The 15,792-nt window shown below is 40.1% G+C and overlaps 1 protein-coding gene across 1 annotated transcript; it reads left to right on the top strand.

The window, feature by feature from the left end:
• Positions 1-2,804: 2,804 nt before the first annotated feature.
• On the top strand, positions 2,805-14,722 carry RBL2 (RB transcriptional corepressor like 2). Its single transcript, XM_053449787.1, has 22 exons — positions 2,805-3,216; positions 5,281-5,411; positions 5,929-6,129; positions 6,533-6,699; positions 7,819-7,947; positions 8,155-8,315; positions 8,565-8,629; positions 8,849-9,032; positions 9,507-9,673; positions 9,850-9,959; positions 10,397-10,500; positions 10,590-10,727; positions 11,406-11,570; positions 11,727-11,844; positions 11,989-12,234; positions 12,366-12,601; positions 12,764-12,940; positions 13,065-13,136; positions 13,264-13,342; positions 13,577-13,782; positions 13,901-14,068; positions 14,393-14,722. The coding sequence occupies exons 1-22, from the start codon at positions 3,058-3,060 to the stop codon at positions 14,561-14,563; spliced, it is 3,354 nt and encodes a 1,117-aa protein (XP_053305762.1). The 5' UTR covers positions 2,805-3,057; the 3' UTR covers positions 14,564-14,722.
• The last annotated feature ends 1,070 nt before the right edge of the window (positions 14,723-15,792 follow it).

Below are 15,792 nucleotides of genomic sequence, written 5' to 3' on the forward strand. Positions count from 1 at the left end.
CCAAGGAACCTTCTGTTATCTCCATGCTCTTCCTTTGGCATGATTGATTTAACTACTAAAAAAGATTGCAGCACCTGGTGCAGTGCCAATGGGTGCCTTTTTCTTGAACCTAGTAAGGTCGAGGTGTCCACACCTGTCTATGAAGGAAAGGATTTTCATATAACAGACCATTCCTTGAAGGCTTGTTTTAGACCTGTTCCCCTAGGACATTTTTGAATGCAGTCCAAAGTTGATTGCTATTTCCTTACTGCCACCTTCTCCATTTTTGATGTTCCTCATCCTTGTGGTACAAAGTGTCTGAGGTCCAAGATGGTCTTGTATACAGGTTCACCAGAGAATACATTCATTTTCTTACACTTTTGGATAGATATCTGCACCTATAAATTGATTTTTTGATGACAATACATTTTTTTAATTATAATTTATACAGTAATATTGTAGCCAGGGAATATCTGTGCTTTATTATCCATAAAATGGATCCAGTGCATTTGACCCGACTGTGTATTACTATACAGTACTGATAAGCAGCAAAGGGGATTTAAGCAATTATGCATTTTTTAAAACAATAATGTGATCATTTTCCATTTGAAATCTTTATGGGCCTTAAAATGCTGATCTGCTAGTGGCTGTCATTTGTAATTTGAGTCTTTTTTTGTCATTAACTGAGACTTTCCATGTATCTCTATAAAAACAGTGTTTAAACTTGTTTAACCCACAAGTGGCTTCTTAATGTCCAGAAATTTCAGGTTTTGTCCATATTTTAATGTTAAAATGAGCCAAGCTCGAATTTGGTGTTAATAAAAGCATTTCCCTTAAAACTCTAGAGGTTAGAAACCGAATTAAGTTACCAATTCCGATTGATCTTTGGTGGGTTCTGAGGAACCTCATTAGTGAAACGTTGGATCAGTTAGGTATGTATATTTTTATTCAAAACATATTGGTGTCCATTATGGACAAATTGAGAAACTGTCCTACTTAAGTATGCATTTGGGCAGTTTGATCTCTTTAGGGTGGGGGTGGGGGGCTCTATTGTATCGAAGAACAAGTCGGTGGAAGGTACACGTTTCTGGAGGACAACAAAAATCCCATTACTATCTACTCTGTGCCCAAATTTTTTTTATTAATTGTTTGTTCATAGATAGTATGAGGATGTTGGATGTTAAATGACTTGTACTTATAGCCCCTGGCTTCTCAAACTGAGTGTTCTGTTTACTTTCCAGATACATACAATATGCTGGTTGTGTTCTGTGTGGTCTGAATCGGCTTGTAGTTGAACACGCGTCTTCAGAGAAAAGTCCTTTGTAATTTATTGAATTTCTTTCTATGGTGTTCTATAGAGCAAATGGAAGTTTAATTATTTTTTATTAAACATATTCTTTGACTATCTGTGATGTAAATCTCTTTGACACACGACCTGGGTATGATGATTCATAACTAATGTTTGGTGGGAAAGATGATGTGATATAGTGAGGGGTCTGGAACATCGGTGCTTGCGGGATCTCCTTCACCCCAGGGTTTAAGGATGAGTACCACATGGTTCTATACATGCTGTGATATATAATGTTATGCCTAGGCACATATTTAATTGGAGGTATAGAATGTATCTAAGACTTGTAAAAGACCCTATTTTGGGGGGGAAACACACTAACTGCTTGTTGGTGGCCTCTGAAGCTTTTCTAGAACCAGGGTTGCCTTGCATCCCTTGCACGTGTAGGTTGAGAGGACATCTAGTAATTTTAAGTCTTCACCGTTGACATAGTGTGTATTTTTTTGTTGTTTTTTTTTAACTTTTGTTTGTATTGAATGTCCTTACCCTCCATTTTTCTATTTTTTAAAAACTCTGGAACTAGCTGATAAGTTGCAAAAATGTAAAATAACTTTTAATCTAGAGAGGGACAAATATGGCAGCCTTCCATTCCTGCCACAGTAGTCTATATTGTGCCTTGGTAAGCACAAGAGGTCTCCAGGCATTTGCCAAGTGTGCGTGATGGATAACCCACCACTGCCAAAGCATAAAAACTTTTTCACTGCGCAATCCTTCACCTGGATGCCACATTCAAAGTCTTCAAAACTATCATGCGTTAACTAGCATTACTTACAGAAACACCTTCAGTCATACACCAAAATATAAAGGGGAAGGCAAAACCTAAAAAGCATAAAACACATACACATTCAGATTCCCGAGTTGCTGCTGGAACGATAATGACCCACAAATACATAAAACAAACAATTCGGTATTCAGCACCTTAGTAAGCAATATAACTGAGATAAATTAGATAGGGCCAATCAATATATGGCTCTATAGTGCGATGGAATCCCCAATATTTATGCAGTTGGTTTTTGAATGGTGTTCGCTGGGTATCCCCTATTTTTTTTAAATGTATACAGACAGCCTTTCCTTGTACACTGTATTGTATGTTAATATCTTAATCCACACACTGCTCATCAATACACTATACAATATATATTTATTATAGAGATCATATATATATATATATGTTTTATGGCTGTGCCTTCTATGTAGATATCTGTATTATTATTATTATTATTATTATTATTATTATTATACTTGGTAATCCGGGGTCTCCAGTAGCCGGGGGGTAAATGTTTATACTGTACTGTTGGTGATTGTATCTGTTTTAACCATAACATTAAGCACAGTTTACAGTCTCATTGACAACAAGCTCAGGTCCAGTCCTCCACTCTACAACCAAACAAATACATTTATAACGACAGCCAATGAAATGTCTAAGAGGTAAAACTAACCAATAGACTTGGGCGCTTTAATAGAACTGTCCAATCAGAGAGGCACATTTAGCAGCGTTCACCCCGCCCCTTTACACTCACAGCTTCCCGTCATATCTACGAAAACTGCGTAGCTTCGATTGTGGAAAAGGGGGGTTTACAGTGACAGAATGCCGTAACTGTGTCTGTGAATCCCGTTGCGCTGCTGTCAGACAGAGACGAGACTTTTAAATGTCTTCGCGTTGTCAGTCGCGGCGCTGCGTGGCTTTATTTGGGGACAGGGACGTGAAGGGGTCCGGGTGAGGCCTGAAGATGATTAAGGAAGAGGAGGAGGACAAGGAGAGCCGACAGGGAGAGGAACAGCTTCGTCACCGCTATGAAGAGCTTTGCAGCAGCCTTAACATGGACGAGAGGGCCCGGGGGGAGGCCTGGGACAGCTACGGCAGGATAAGCCAGAACTATACCCTGGAGGTGAGGGGCTACACGGGCACTCGACCCCTGGGGTAACCCTGCCAGTATGGTATGGGGTATATGTCCCTGCTGGGGGCAATTAGTGACAGTGGGGGCGGGAGGCATTACACCCACCAACCCCACCTTGTGGACTTAAAGGGCTTGACAGATGTGTTTATGTAATAATGCCAGAGGAGTGTGTACAGTATTGCTCAAACTCCTTGCCTTTAATGGGTTAAATGTTTAGTAAAATGACAATCAAATGTAAGGACGGGGTTTTTTTGTATCTATCATATAGATATATAAGAGGCCATGCAATATATATATATATATATATATATATATATAATGTTTATTATTTATTTAGTTATATTTATTTTTGCGGTGACCTCATATGGCTTTTTTTTGGCTTATAATGACTTTACATTTTCTTACATCAAGTGGAAGACGCCAGATGGGAGAATGCCATATGTGTCCGTACCCGGGAAATATCTAAATGAGACTCTTCTTGAAATGTTATCCCTTTAATATCACATTGTGCACTTTCCATATAGAAAGGAGTCTGTGCCAGACTGAGTGACCCTGAGAATCTGCCCCTTCACCCTGATATTGGGGCAAAAACGCTCAGTGTCCGGGTCCAACCCTGAGAGCCAGATATATTTAACAAAGTAAATTTATCAATATATTATTTTTTTATAAAGACAAAAAAAGCACACTTTTTTTTCTTTTTATATCCTATTTTCACTCGTAGTATTTATTTAGGTACAGCGATACGAGTAGTCTGGTGAGGTATAATAAATCTTGGCTTGTGATGCTGTTGCCATAGCGCGGGTTGCTTTGATGGTCCTGTTGGCTTGGCTTGTAGGCTTACAGCTCGCTGGATCACAGGGTTTGATGTCGGGTGTTTGTTTGGGGTTGGTATGGTGAGTAGTTTGATGGAGTCCCCACTGACTGCTGCTGTAGTGTAATTGATATTTTAATTGATTTCACTGTCGAGTCCTCCATTTGAAGGCAGATATTTTTTTTTTCTTAGCACTAACGAACTTACATATATAAATACTGAAATTAAGATAACTAAAGTTATACGAGTCTCAAAAACCAAAGAAAGAGGAACAGTCACCATATCCACAGATATTTTCTCCATCCAACACAGTAACACTTGTGTTAAAAATATTTATTAGATCTGTAAACATTTGTATCTCCTTGAATGTTTTCCCTGATTTGTAGTTTATAAGGAGAGTTTTAGTAATGATTTCCCCACTTTTAGAATTTTGACCGAGAATTGCTCTTTATAACGCCATCTCTATTTATTAATAGGCAGTAAGCATTGATCTCTGTTGATATCAATTTGATCTGTTAACAGCAAAGCTTAGAATTATTTTAAATTTAACTTTTTCTTTTAATTTGTTTAAAATTCGATTTTTAATTTGTTTTAATTCACTTTCAGTGTTACTGATTATCTCACAAAGCTCTTTTAGAACCTGGCCATACAGGGTTCTTATGAATGAAGAAGTCCTCATTGATTCTCTATGATGTAATGTAATTAATTACTTGAATGGATTTCATATAAATCATAAAATTCTGACAGGTTTGTGGCCCCCTGGTCCAGATTTGACCAGTCTACTTAGTTTTTTTAAATTTATATAGCTCCATCAAATTCCTCAGAGCTATACAATCAATCAGTGAGGACTCAGTCTGATTCAGTTTATGATTAGGAGGAACAGTACGTGTATATGGTTGGAGATTTACATACTCTGGTCATCAGATTATAGAATAATATATAAAATAAGTCAAGCTGGCAGCAAGAACTTTAGAAGTAATAGGTCAATGGCTCCGGGGATTTATCAAGCTTTTCATGTACATGAATAGCGTGTAGGTCTGTCCTTATTGTAAGAGAGGTTAGATCTGGTATTGTAGAGATCATCAAACATTGCTGGCTTTAGTTTAATTGTTACATGGTAACAGTCGATGGATGGGTGCAGTCCTACATCTTTCACAACGGCTTTCAATTAAAATGTAACATCTACCTTTTCTACTGAGACGTCAATGCTTCTGTCTTCAACCTCTGTCTTCTTGTTTTGACAGGGTAATTCCCTGCACTGGTTGGCATGTGCATTATATGTGGCATGCAGGCAGGCTGTACCGACGGTGGGCAGAGGGACAGTGGAGGGGAACTATGTGTCGTTGACCAGAATCCTGAGCTCTTCAGAGTTGAGGTACGTCATAGGAAAGACTGTGAAAGTGTTTTTATCTGTGGTATCAAACCATGTATAAGCCAAACCTTTAGATACCACCTTGATTTTCACCTTGAAGTCATAGACTGTAGCCTCTGTGCCAGTTCATGTTACTAATATAACTATTGGGGCCTAAAAAGCTCCCGCAAGACTCTGCCACAAGCACATCCCTTTACAGAATCATGGGAACCGTGTACATGCAGGTCTAGCTTATTGGCTTTCCGTGGTCTAATTAGCATCTTCGCTTCCATATAACGCAACAACATTTAATCAATGGCACAGTTAAGGCAGCCGGTGTTCATAACTAGCAACCAAGCTAATCATTACCTTCATGAAACGCACCAGAACTGCAGCATGACTACCAATAGCTTCTCAAATTTACAGGTCAATTCTCCCCACCGTATTATCATTGTATAGTTATTTGTTCACTGATGCAAGGCTTCAACAGTTTGGATCCTAGCTTATGTTATTATTTTATTTTATTTGTTTATTTTTTTAGTCTGATTGAGTTTTTCAACAAAATGAAGAAGTGGGAGGACATGGCAAATCTACCAGAAGAATTTCGTCAGAGGACAGAGAAGCTGGAACGGAACTTCACGGTCACTGCTGTCTTGTTCCAGAAATACAATCCACTCTTTCTAGAAATCTTCAAGAACCCACAAGAAGAACAGCCACGGCAGCACAGAGGTCGAAAGCAAAGGTGGGTGTAGGTAGCGGGGTTCTAGAACGCTGTTACAATGAGAAGCCTGGCTTGTTACCTTGGACCGGCGAGACACGGGTATATATAGTCCCAGGTGGCGAGTCCCGTCTGGACTATTCATGATTTAGGAGTATTGGCTAATGCTTAATGTATGTATTTCTTCCTGTTTGCAGTTTTCTGTGGCCGGTTGCATTAGTCATACGAGTATTAGTGAGCGAGTAAAGATACTTCTCGTTTTCCTTTTGCTTTGTTTTGTTTGTTTTTGCTTTTATTTTATTGTTTCATTTTGCCTTTTAAGGAAAACACATTCTTTAGCTGCTAATTAAACTGAAAAGTGCCGAGCAGTGATATTTCAGCTAGGCTGGCCTTTTAAATCCTTTGGGTTCAGCATCTCTTATCATAGCAACTATACACAGAAGGCAAGTTTGGGCTTGTCTGTGCAAGAGAGCGTTGCCTCTCAGACCAATGAGGAGCAGCTTCCTACCGGGACTGCCCTGCCTTTCTTGATGGGAGTCAGAGTCTGTCTGTCAGCCGCTCGCAGCTGCCGGTGCTTGTTCTTGCTTGCTGGAGGCAGGTGACTGGACGCGGTTAGAGGTAATTAAAGGGGGTTTATCTTCTGCAGCCAGCAGTGATATGACAGCACTTTGTACGTTTTATTATTATACAAAAATCATTGGAAGCAGCAGATCTATCGGGTGATAGTTAACCTCTCAAATGTGCATGTGTGTGTATGTGTGTGTATGTGTGTGTATTGTGGGATGTTCACAATATAGTTGTGTATTGATTTAGAACTTTGCCCCAGACTTGCTCTTTAGAAATGCGGCTCGGTGTCTGGAATAGAGGAACGTGTGTTATGCTTGGACAATGAAACTTGCGCAAAAGGGTCTTTGTCGTGTAAATGGTTTATTACTCTGGAAAATGAACGTACCGGATGCCGCCATCGTGCTGCTACTGTAGGTCTGTTTTGGTTCTGTGGTTAGACGCTTTCCTGTGTTGAGTTTACTTTTTCTGTTTTGTAACACGGTTTTACTAAAAACATACAGTCTGCAGAGAATTATAGGGGGGGGGATCAGGGCGCTTGTTAAAATGTGACTCTCATGATGCCCAGCAGATATCTTCCACAAAACAGAAGGCAGCGTTGTGGGTCCGCATCTGTTGGACGTTTCCCGTCCGCTGGAACAGCCCAAAAGGTGGTCATGGAACTTCAACTCTCATGATGACGAGGAAGCCATTGGGTTGCTGAGCTTGTTGGGATTTTTATTTCTACAATACATGGACAGGACCTCGTGATGTTATTGAGAGGGACGCTGCCATCGCTGCCATCACATAGCAGATTTTTGTGATAAAATGGAGATGTAATTAAGTGTTGCAGAATATGTTATATTGGCTTTTTACCAAAGTTCTACATTTTTTGTTATACTTGACATCCGGACCAAGGCTTCCATGTAAACAGATTAAGGGTTTTCGAAATCACAAGGGCCCCTTTAAAAGATGTTAGAGGCTTGAGATACAGAATCTTCCATTTTTAAAGGGACACTTCATCATGCGCTCTTTAAATTATCACGGGATGCCCCTGGCATGGGGAGATTGTGCCGAGCCCCCCATATGCATTTGCCCCTTTCTGTGCCCGTTTGGCTGATTCATCTCTTGATCTGTTCTGAGCATCTTTCTGATTTTTTTGTTTTCTAGGAAACTTTCCAATGATCAGTGATGATTTGGTGAATTCATACCATCTCTTACTCTGCACTTTGGACCTGGTTTATGGGAATGCCCTTCAGTGCGCCAACCGCCGAGAGCTTCTGAACCCCAATTTCAGTGGTATAAACTACACAAAAATGATACATTGTCCCCCCAACACTACGTTAGAAACATAAGAGCCTTACGACACATTATTTAGTTTAAATTAATCATGATTGCTGACTCATTATTATAGTATCGTAATTCAGGTAAATTCCCTTGTTTTTGGATACTGTCTTTACTAAGTGTTTTAGCTGCTTACGGGACACCATTTGTTTTTTTGAGCAGGCCTTCCTGAAGATTTCCAAAGTAAAGACTTTAAACCTCCTGCTGAGTCTCCCTGCATCATTGAGACCCTCTGTAGCCTCCATAACGGTTTACTTCTAGATGCCAAGGGAATTAAGGAACATTTCTGGAAGCCGTATATCCGGAAGCTCTTCCACAGAAAGGTTTGCTTTTTGGGACATAGGAAGCATATTTCAGGGGTTAAAGGGTTAAAGCGGTTTTCAAATAAATCACATCCTATTTCTGTCTCTGTTATTAGGTCATAACTTATTGTTTGTTTTTTAAGTGACATAATATCTAAGACTTATTGTTAAGTCTGTTGCTTTTTGACATAACCATTAGCCCTCATATGCAAATGAACCAGACTCCATGATAACATAACCAGTAAAATGGTTCAAATCTCTACTTTCCAGGTCCTGAAGGGGAAATCTGAAGCACTCACAGGATTTCTGGATCCAGGGAACTTTGCAGAGTGCTTGTAAGTGAATTACATTCATCTGTCGTGTAATTGATACTCTAGTGACGGTGAACCCGGGCAACTGCGTAAGGTAGCTAAACCAAGAATGCCGCCGGCAGTCGCTCTTGATAATACGACAGGGCCAACAGCATATAATATTAATCGGAATGAATTCTGCAGCAAGATGTTTCTTCTATAAGACAACTATGGAATCTATACGTGTAATGCTCTCACTTACAGGAAATCCATTAATAAGGCGTACGAAGGATATGTGCTGTCTGCCGGACATTTGGATGAGAGAGTCTTCTTCGGGGACGCGGTGGAGGAGATCGGGAGTATAGGTCGCTGTCTGAATTCTGCAGAAACAACTGGGTCTACAGAGAGGGCTCAGCTGACTCAGAATTTACAGCAACACTTTGAAATGGTAATTAGAAAAAAAACCGAGTCGAAATCACAACTTTGTTTTATTTATTTTTACCCCTGTTAAAGCCAAGAAAAGGCAGGCAGTGTCAATGTTAGATAAAACGTTGAAAGAGAAGGATCTGAGTCCACCCAACAGACATTTAAGTAAAAGCCTCGCTCCTTGAGTAGGGTTATAAGGCATGAAAAAGGTTAAGGAACGCGAGAGTGTGGCGGTAGGACCCGATGTTCCCTGATGAACCCTTTTATTGTAGGACAGCGTGAAAAAAGACCTTTAATGTTTGTTCATATCGTTGTTTGCAAATGAGTTTGTACTTCAGGTCAGGTGCAATAAAGATGTGGATTTCACAGTAATGATAATAGTATGGGTTTCAGTTGGCCGATACAGCCAATGCCTTAAAAGAAATATTTGGAAACATTGTATATTGGAAACACTATTGTATATTCATGTAGCACTTGTTTATTTCCTTTATCACAGATGAAATCACTTCAGATTTCCACCCCGCTTACAAGTCTAAAATACATACGGGATAGCAACCCGTACACCACGCCAGTGTCCAGCGCAGCCTACAGCGTGAGCCGGCTTTTTGCCATCCTATCTGGATTGAAACCATCTCCCAGCGAGAAGCTACTTCAGATGCTAAGGTAAGAGGAGGCTACCGACAGATCAGAAGATGTGGCCTAGTGAATTTACATTAATAAGCTGCAGACAGTATACAAAATGTGCAAAAACATACATGTTAAGACCAACCGGTACAGGAGGGTAAGAGGGCCCTGCTCTTGCTTGCTTATACTGAACCTGTACCTCAATTGTACCCTAGGTCTTGTTCCAGAGATCCCACTCAAGCAATTGTGCAGCGGCTGAAGGATATGTTTGAGACATTCTGTGAGCACACTGTTTCTGAAGGAGAAGACAGTCAATATTGCAAAGGTAAGGAAAATGATCACTTAAGTGGTTCAATCAATTTGTGGTTTTAATAGCATGAGCCAAAAAGTTAGCTTATGGCAATTGAATTTCTGATGCAGCTTAATATCAACCTAATTTTCCCGCGAGGGGTATAATGTAGGAATATAGTTGTGTAATGGGCAATATACACACTCAGGGATCTTAGCTTTATTTCATATGTAGCCCCACATCTCTTAAATATTAAAACCATGATTTGTGGAGTACTGCTAAATTAACCTAATTGACAGAATATGTCATTATCCCACTTCCTAGAGCCAACCTTGAAATCTGGTCTGTTTTGGAATGTATATAAGATTCTATGAACTTCACATCAATGAAAGCATCACATCCAAACAAATGCAATGGCAGCACGTTCTGACAATGGCCAGTATAGATGAAGCAAGATATTTTTCTTTCCACAGACATCGCGAGAAAATATTTCTGCTTTGCTGAAGTGTTCTATTACAAGGTCCTAGAAACGATTATAAACCAGGAGAAAAAGCGCCTTGGTGATGCAGACCTTTCTGTAAGTAAACTAAGGTTCTTGGTTTTCCGTTAAGAAGACATGGCGTTGCCCTGTTAAGCAATCTGATGGATGATGTCACTTTATTTCAGGTCATTCTGGAACAGGATGTCTTCCACAGATCACTGTTAGCTTGCTGTCTGGAGATTATCATATTTGCCTACAAGCCTTCAGGCAACTTCCCTCAAATAATTGTAATGTTTGACCTGGTGCCTTATGATTTTTATAAGGTATGCTAAGAGAAATTACCTTTCCCCTTTTTATTGCTACCATTCTTCTTCCTTCTCATGTCTGCCCCTGTCCAGTTAAAACCAGGTAAAATTTTCATTTTGCAGGGAATTAATTTATGTATTAGAAATATTGTCAGTATCGAAATGTACTGCGGGCATGTTTTGAAGTCGCGCCATTCCTACTTAACGCGGACAAGGGATGATGTGTCCCTTCCCAGGGCTGCCATCAGAAATTTGGGGTGCCGTCGCTAGAATCTAGCACTAGTGACCACATTTTACTTCTACCATTAATATTGTATTTAAATTATAATATAAATACAATCATTACCAGAAATTAGCAGTTTCAGGGAATCAACCCCTCTATTACCAGGCATGAGCAGTGTCAGAGAATTAACCCCTCTTTACCATACATTACACACACAGACAAATACAGTTACATACACGCATTTCTTGGTGCTGGTTGCAGCTTGCACTGAGCTCGTTATGAAGGAGAGACACCTGGGCCTTGTAAGGGGTGTACCATAATGCATCCCTGGACTTGATGTTACGTGTGTGTGCATGTATGTATGTGTATATACGTATGAATGTGTGTATATATATATATATATATATATATAGATATATAACACACATATACATACACTGAACTTTTCATGTTGCCACACTTTCCTGTTGCAGGTGATTGAGATCTTCATAAAGGCAGAGGATGGTCTTTGTCGGGAGATGGTAAAACATCTAAAACATATTGAAGAGCAAATATTGGAGAGCATGGCCTGGGAGTTGGATTCACCCCTATGGGAAAAGATTAGAGAAAACGATGGGAAAATCCCATTCTGCAAGGAGGTTAGTAATGCCGCAGAAATAAATATTGCAAAACAGCATCTATTAACAAAGAGCTCAACGTTCCTTGTTACTTTTCAATGTGTTTCATTATTTTACATTCATCAATTCAAGTCAATACTCCAAAATAACTTGATATTTGGTTTTCTTATATTTCAGGTCATGCCTCCTCAGCATTATGTAAAATCGCGCTGTAGCAGCTTGACTAGTTCCCCCACGCCTCTCACCCCAAGAAGAGTGAACGAGATCCGTGCTGATGCAGCGGGCCTGGCAAGGAGTAAGTGACCCAAAGGCTGAATATCAGATGTGATGATGTCTATAAGGAAGATGGTCAGAAACCAAGACTGAACACATTTTCTATGTTCTAAGCATAGTTTAAACATAATCAAAAGCTTTTCTTTCTTCTTTTCTCTCCTTTTAGGTGTTCCCTCTTCCCCGGTTACTCTGAGTGAACGATACAGCTCCCCCGCCGCTGGTACTACACGAAGACGCCTCTTTATTGATACAGACAGCCCGTCTGATGCTGCAAGTACACCTCAAGCTTCCCAGAGCGTTACTCCAGCTGAGCCTGCTAGTGCTCCTCCGGTTCCAGGGCAGACCTTGGTAACGATGGCTACTGCCACTGTGACAGCCAATAATGGCCAAACGGTCACCATCCCTGTGCAAGGTGACAACCTCTAGCTGTTTTAAAATGCCCATCGACATATTATAAGAAAATGCTGTACATTTTATTCAACACAAACTTGTAATAAGAGCTGCTAAATCGGTTCTAAGATGTCTGCAATACTTTTTACTCAGGCATTGCCAATGAGAGTGGAGGGATAACATTCTTCCCCGTACAAGTGAATGTCAGCAGCCAGCCTCACAACGTGGCCAGTTCGGTGCAACCCCTCACCGCTCAGGCTCTTGCAGGACCAGTGACGCCTCAGCCGATGCAAATCACTGCCACACAGGTTCCATCATCCCCAAGTCGGCAGAACCTGGCCAGCGCTAAGCTGAAGAAGGCCAACTCCTTTTCTCTATTCTGCAGAAAGGTAATTCTCACAAAATAGGTTCAAACGAGACCAAGAATCTTCCATAGCATAATGCTTGCCCGAAGTGTTCCATTAAATCAATTTGTATGTGTATTAATAATTATATCTATGATTTTTTTTTTTATTTCATCATTGTTTTTACTGTGTTTATTCTCCGAATAGGTTTACACTTTAGCCAGTGTCCGTCTCCAAGATCTCTGCCAGAAGCTGGATATTTCTGATGATCTCCGAGATAAAATCTGGACTTGCTTAGAGTACAGCCTGGTTCATTACCCTGACATGATGAAGGATCGACACCTAGACCAGCTCTTGATGTGTGCGGTGTATGTGATGGCCAAGGTAAGATACATGGGAGAACTCTAATAGGATCAGCTACCACATAGATCTTAAGATGAGGATGGTTTTTCTTCTTACAAAGTGAACCATATTTAGTTGTTTTCCTCTATTTTATCTCACTGTTCAGATCACAAAAGAAAATATATCATTCCACAGCATCATGGGCTTCTATCGTACTCAACCCCATGCAAGGAGTGATGTAAGTGTTCATTAAGTTCCTTTCCTTAAGAAAAAAAATACTTCATGTTACATTCAAGTGAATCAACCCCGTTGACTATACATTGTACAAAATTAACCTCCATAACTGATTCAATTTCTTCCCACAGGTATACCGAAGTGTCCTCTTAAAGAGATGCAGGCGGCAGTCTGGCAGTAACCCTAATGCCCAAGAGACTTCCCCGCTAGGTAACACCAGAGATCCCAATAAGGAACTTTCTGCTGCATGTCGTGAAAGGATGTGTAGTTTAAAAAAATCTGGAAAATAGCACTAGAAATAGTATTCCTGGAATGGTTTGAGAAGTTGCCTTAGGGAATACTTGAAGAAGAACTAAAAATGAGTTTGTAGTTGATGAGACAATGGTCTGTCTATATAGGCTATCTGTCCATAACCCGACGGTGTTTCTGTTAATCCTTCTCTAGAGAGCCGTGAGCCCAGTCCAGTGGTGAGGTACAGTAGCACCTTACCATTGCCGCAGCCCAGCAGCGCTCCTTCCACCCCCACGCAACCGACCGGAGCCATCAGCGACCTGGAGGCAGATGAAAGGGGGCACCTTGTTCAGTTCTACAATAGCATTTACATTGAGAAGATGGAAAGCTTTGCAAAGAAGTATTCTAAGGCTAATATGGTAAGTGCAGGAGAGCGGTGCTGGCAACTGGCGTTTGTGGCTCGCATTTGGATTACCATTGCTCCTTATGTTGCTCTTAATGTTTGCAATATTGTAACCAGCATCTCTTTTTTTACAGAACGAGACTACTCCACTCTCGCCCTTCCCTTCAATAAAAGCTCTGTCCCCGCGACGTGTACAGCTGTCTCTTAGTCATCCTATATACATCTCCCCTCACAATGTTGAAGCCTCGTCCATGACATCTGGGGAAAAGATCTGCTACTACTTTAACCTCAGCCCAGCAAAGGTGAGCTAGTGTCAGACATAGATAAGAAGGGCTTTTCGGACAGTTCGTATTCATTGTGTACGGCAGACACTTTCATTTGTTTCCCACGTGACCGGCTCATAGGCATAATAACTTCTAGATAACAATTAATGCAAAACTGTGTCTTATCAGCATAATTGCCCCATTTATCGCCACTATAGATGAAACTGTAGAGAGTCACCATCTTGTTTTTCACATATACTTCTATGTCTGGTGAGAACATCACTCGTAGCCCTGACTGCAGCACGTTTTGAGAAAACACCATTTGCTATTAATTTTTTTCTTTCCATTTATTCTTCGATACAGAGGTTACAAGACATTAACAGCATGGTCCGGACAGGAGAGACTCCCACTAAGAAAAGAGGAATTATCCTAGAAGAAGGAAGCGAGTCTCCGGCCAAGCGGATGTGCCCTGAAAACCACACTGCCCTCCTGAGAAGACTGCGGGATGTGGCTAATGACAGAGGGAGCCTCTGAGTCCCTTAAAAATATGCATTTCATGTATCATAATAATGTAAATAGTATTGCAACCATTCTGAAACGTGACCGGACCTTGGTCACCTACTGATTTTGTATATTGATTTTCTTAACTGCCCAATGGTTTGGCAAACAACAAGAATTAGCTTAATCCCTAAATGGTCGGTCCTGTTTTGGTAGGAATTAATACACATAAAGTACAAGTAAACATTACTTGTAGAGTGAAATCTCTGTAATAGCGTTTAGTACGATTTTGGGAGCTGAAGGTACACCAGAATTAGTAGACTTCTGTACACAAACCAGACTATAGTTACCAAGGTGGACATACTTAGAGGGTGCGACATAATTAATATATTCCCTACAGAACGGCTTTGCATAAAGGTGTTTTAATTACTTAATGGTGAATTGTATTGACACAAAAATGCCATCTCATTTAGGAAGGCCCAGTCCCAATGGCAAGAACATGGTATTGGGACTTATAATGGATAGTTAATGAGTGGAGATGGTGCGATTCCTCCCAACACAACTAAGCTTTGGTTAATCAATAGTGCTTGGGATACAAACTATTCATTTTAATGATACACCATTTGAGCTGGTTTCTTACTTTTTGTCTAAATTTGTGCACACTATTACTGTGGCTACATCACACATAACCAGTGTTCTGTATGTGAATTTAAATCTCTAATCATCGTCGGCAGTATTGACCATGGTAATTAACCAGTGCAAAAAAAAACCTTAAGGACAGGTGGTATTAATACTATTTGTAGTATTAATATTGTATGGATCTAGTGATTTTGAGTTGTGAGAAAGGCTTGCACCTTGTTAACCTTTCAAACCTTTTGGTGCATGTGCGCAAGGCTTTCCATCTCCAGAATCTATATTCCGCTCCAGCCACATTATTTGTATGCTCAGAATATCAAAACTCTATCCTAGGTTCCAGGCTAGAATCTAAGTGGGCCAACATTCTAGAATAATGAAAGCGGTACTGTTTGAAACCGAACAGATCACTTTAAAAATGAGTATTGTTTTCTTTATTAGGAGAATTATAGGAGAGTATAGAGTAAATCCTTTGTTTAAATGGTGCTCCCCAGTGATAGTGTTTTATTATTATCTATGTTTAATTCATAATTGGAACTTATATACGTGATACCATTGTATATAATATAAATGATAATGTTCTATTTAAAAGCACTTTTGTTTAGACTGTATATTTTATGGCTATGAAAATA

The sequence above is a fragment of the Spea bombifrons genome, chromosome 10 (genome assembly GCF_027358695.1).
Source record: "Spea bombifrons isolate aSpeBom1 chromosome 10, aSpeBom1.2.pri, whole genome shotgun sequence".
NCBI classification, from domain to species: Eukaryota; Metazoa; Chordata; class Amphibia; order Anura; family Pelobatidae; genus Spea; species Spea bombifrons.

Excerpts from the sequence above, each read along its gene's own strand:
- RBL2 (XM_053449787.1), top strand. The coding sequence starts at position 3,058 with ATGATTAAGGAAGAGGAGGAGGACAAGGAGAGCCGACAGGGAGAGGAA. Across the intron at positions 3,217-5,280 it reads GCCAGAACTATACCCTGGAG|GGTAATTCCCTGCACTGGTT; the intron begins GTGAGGGGCTAC and ends TTGTTTTGACAG. Across the intron at positions 13,783-13,900 it reads AGTATTCTAAGGCTAATATG|AACGAGACTACTCCACTCTC; the intron begins GTAAGTGCAGGA and ends CTTTTTTTACAG.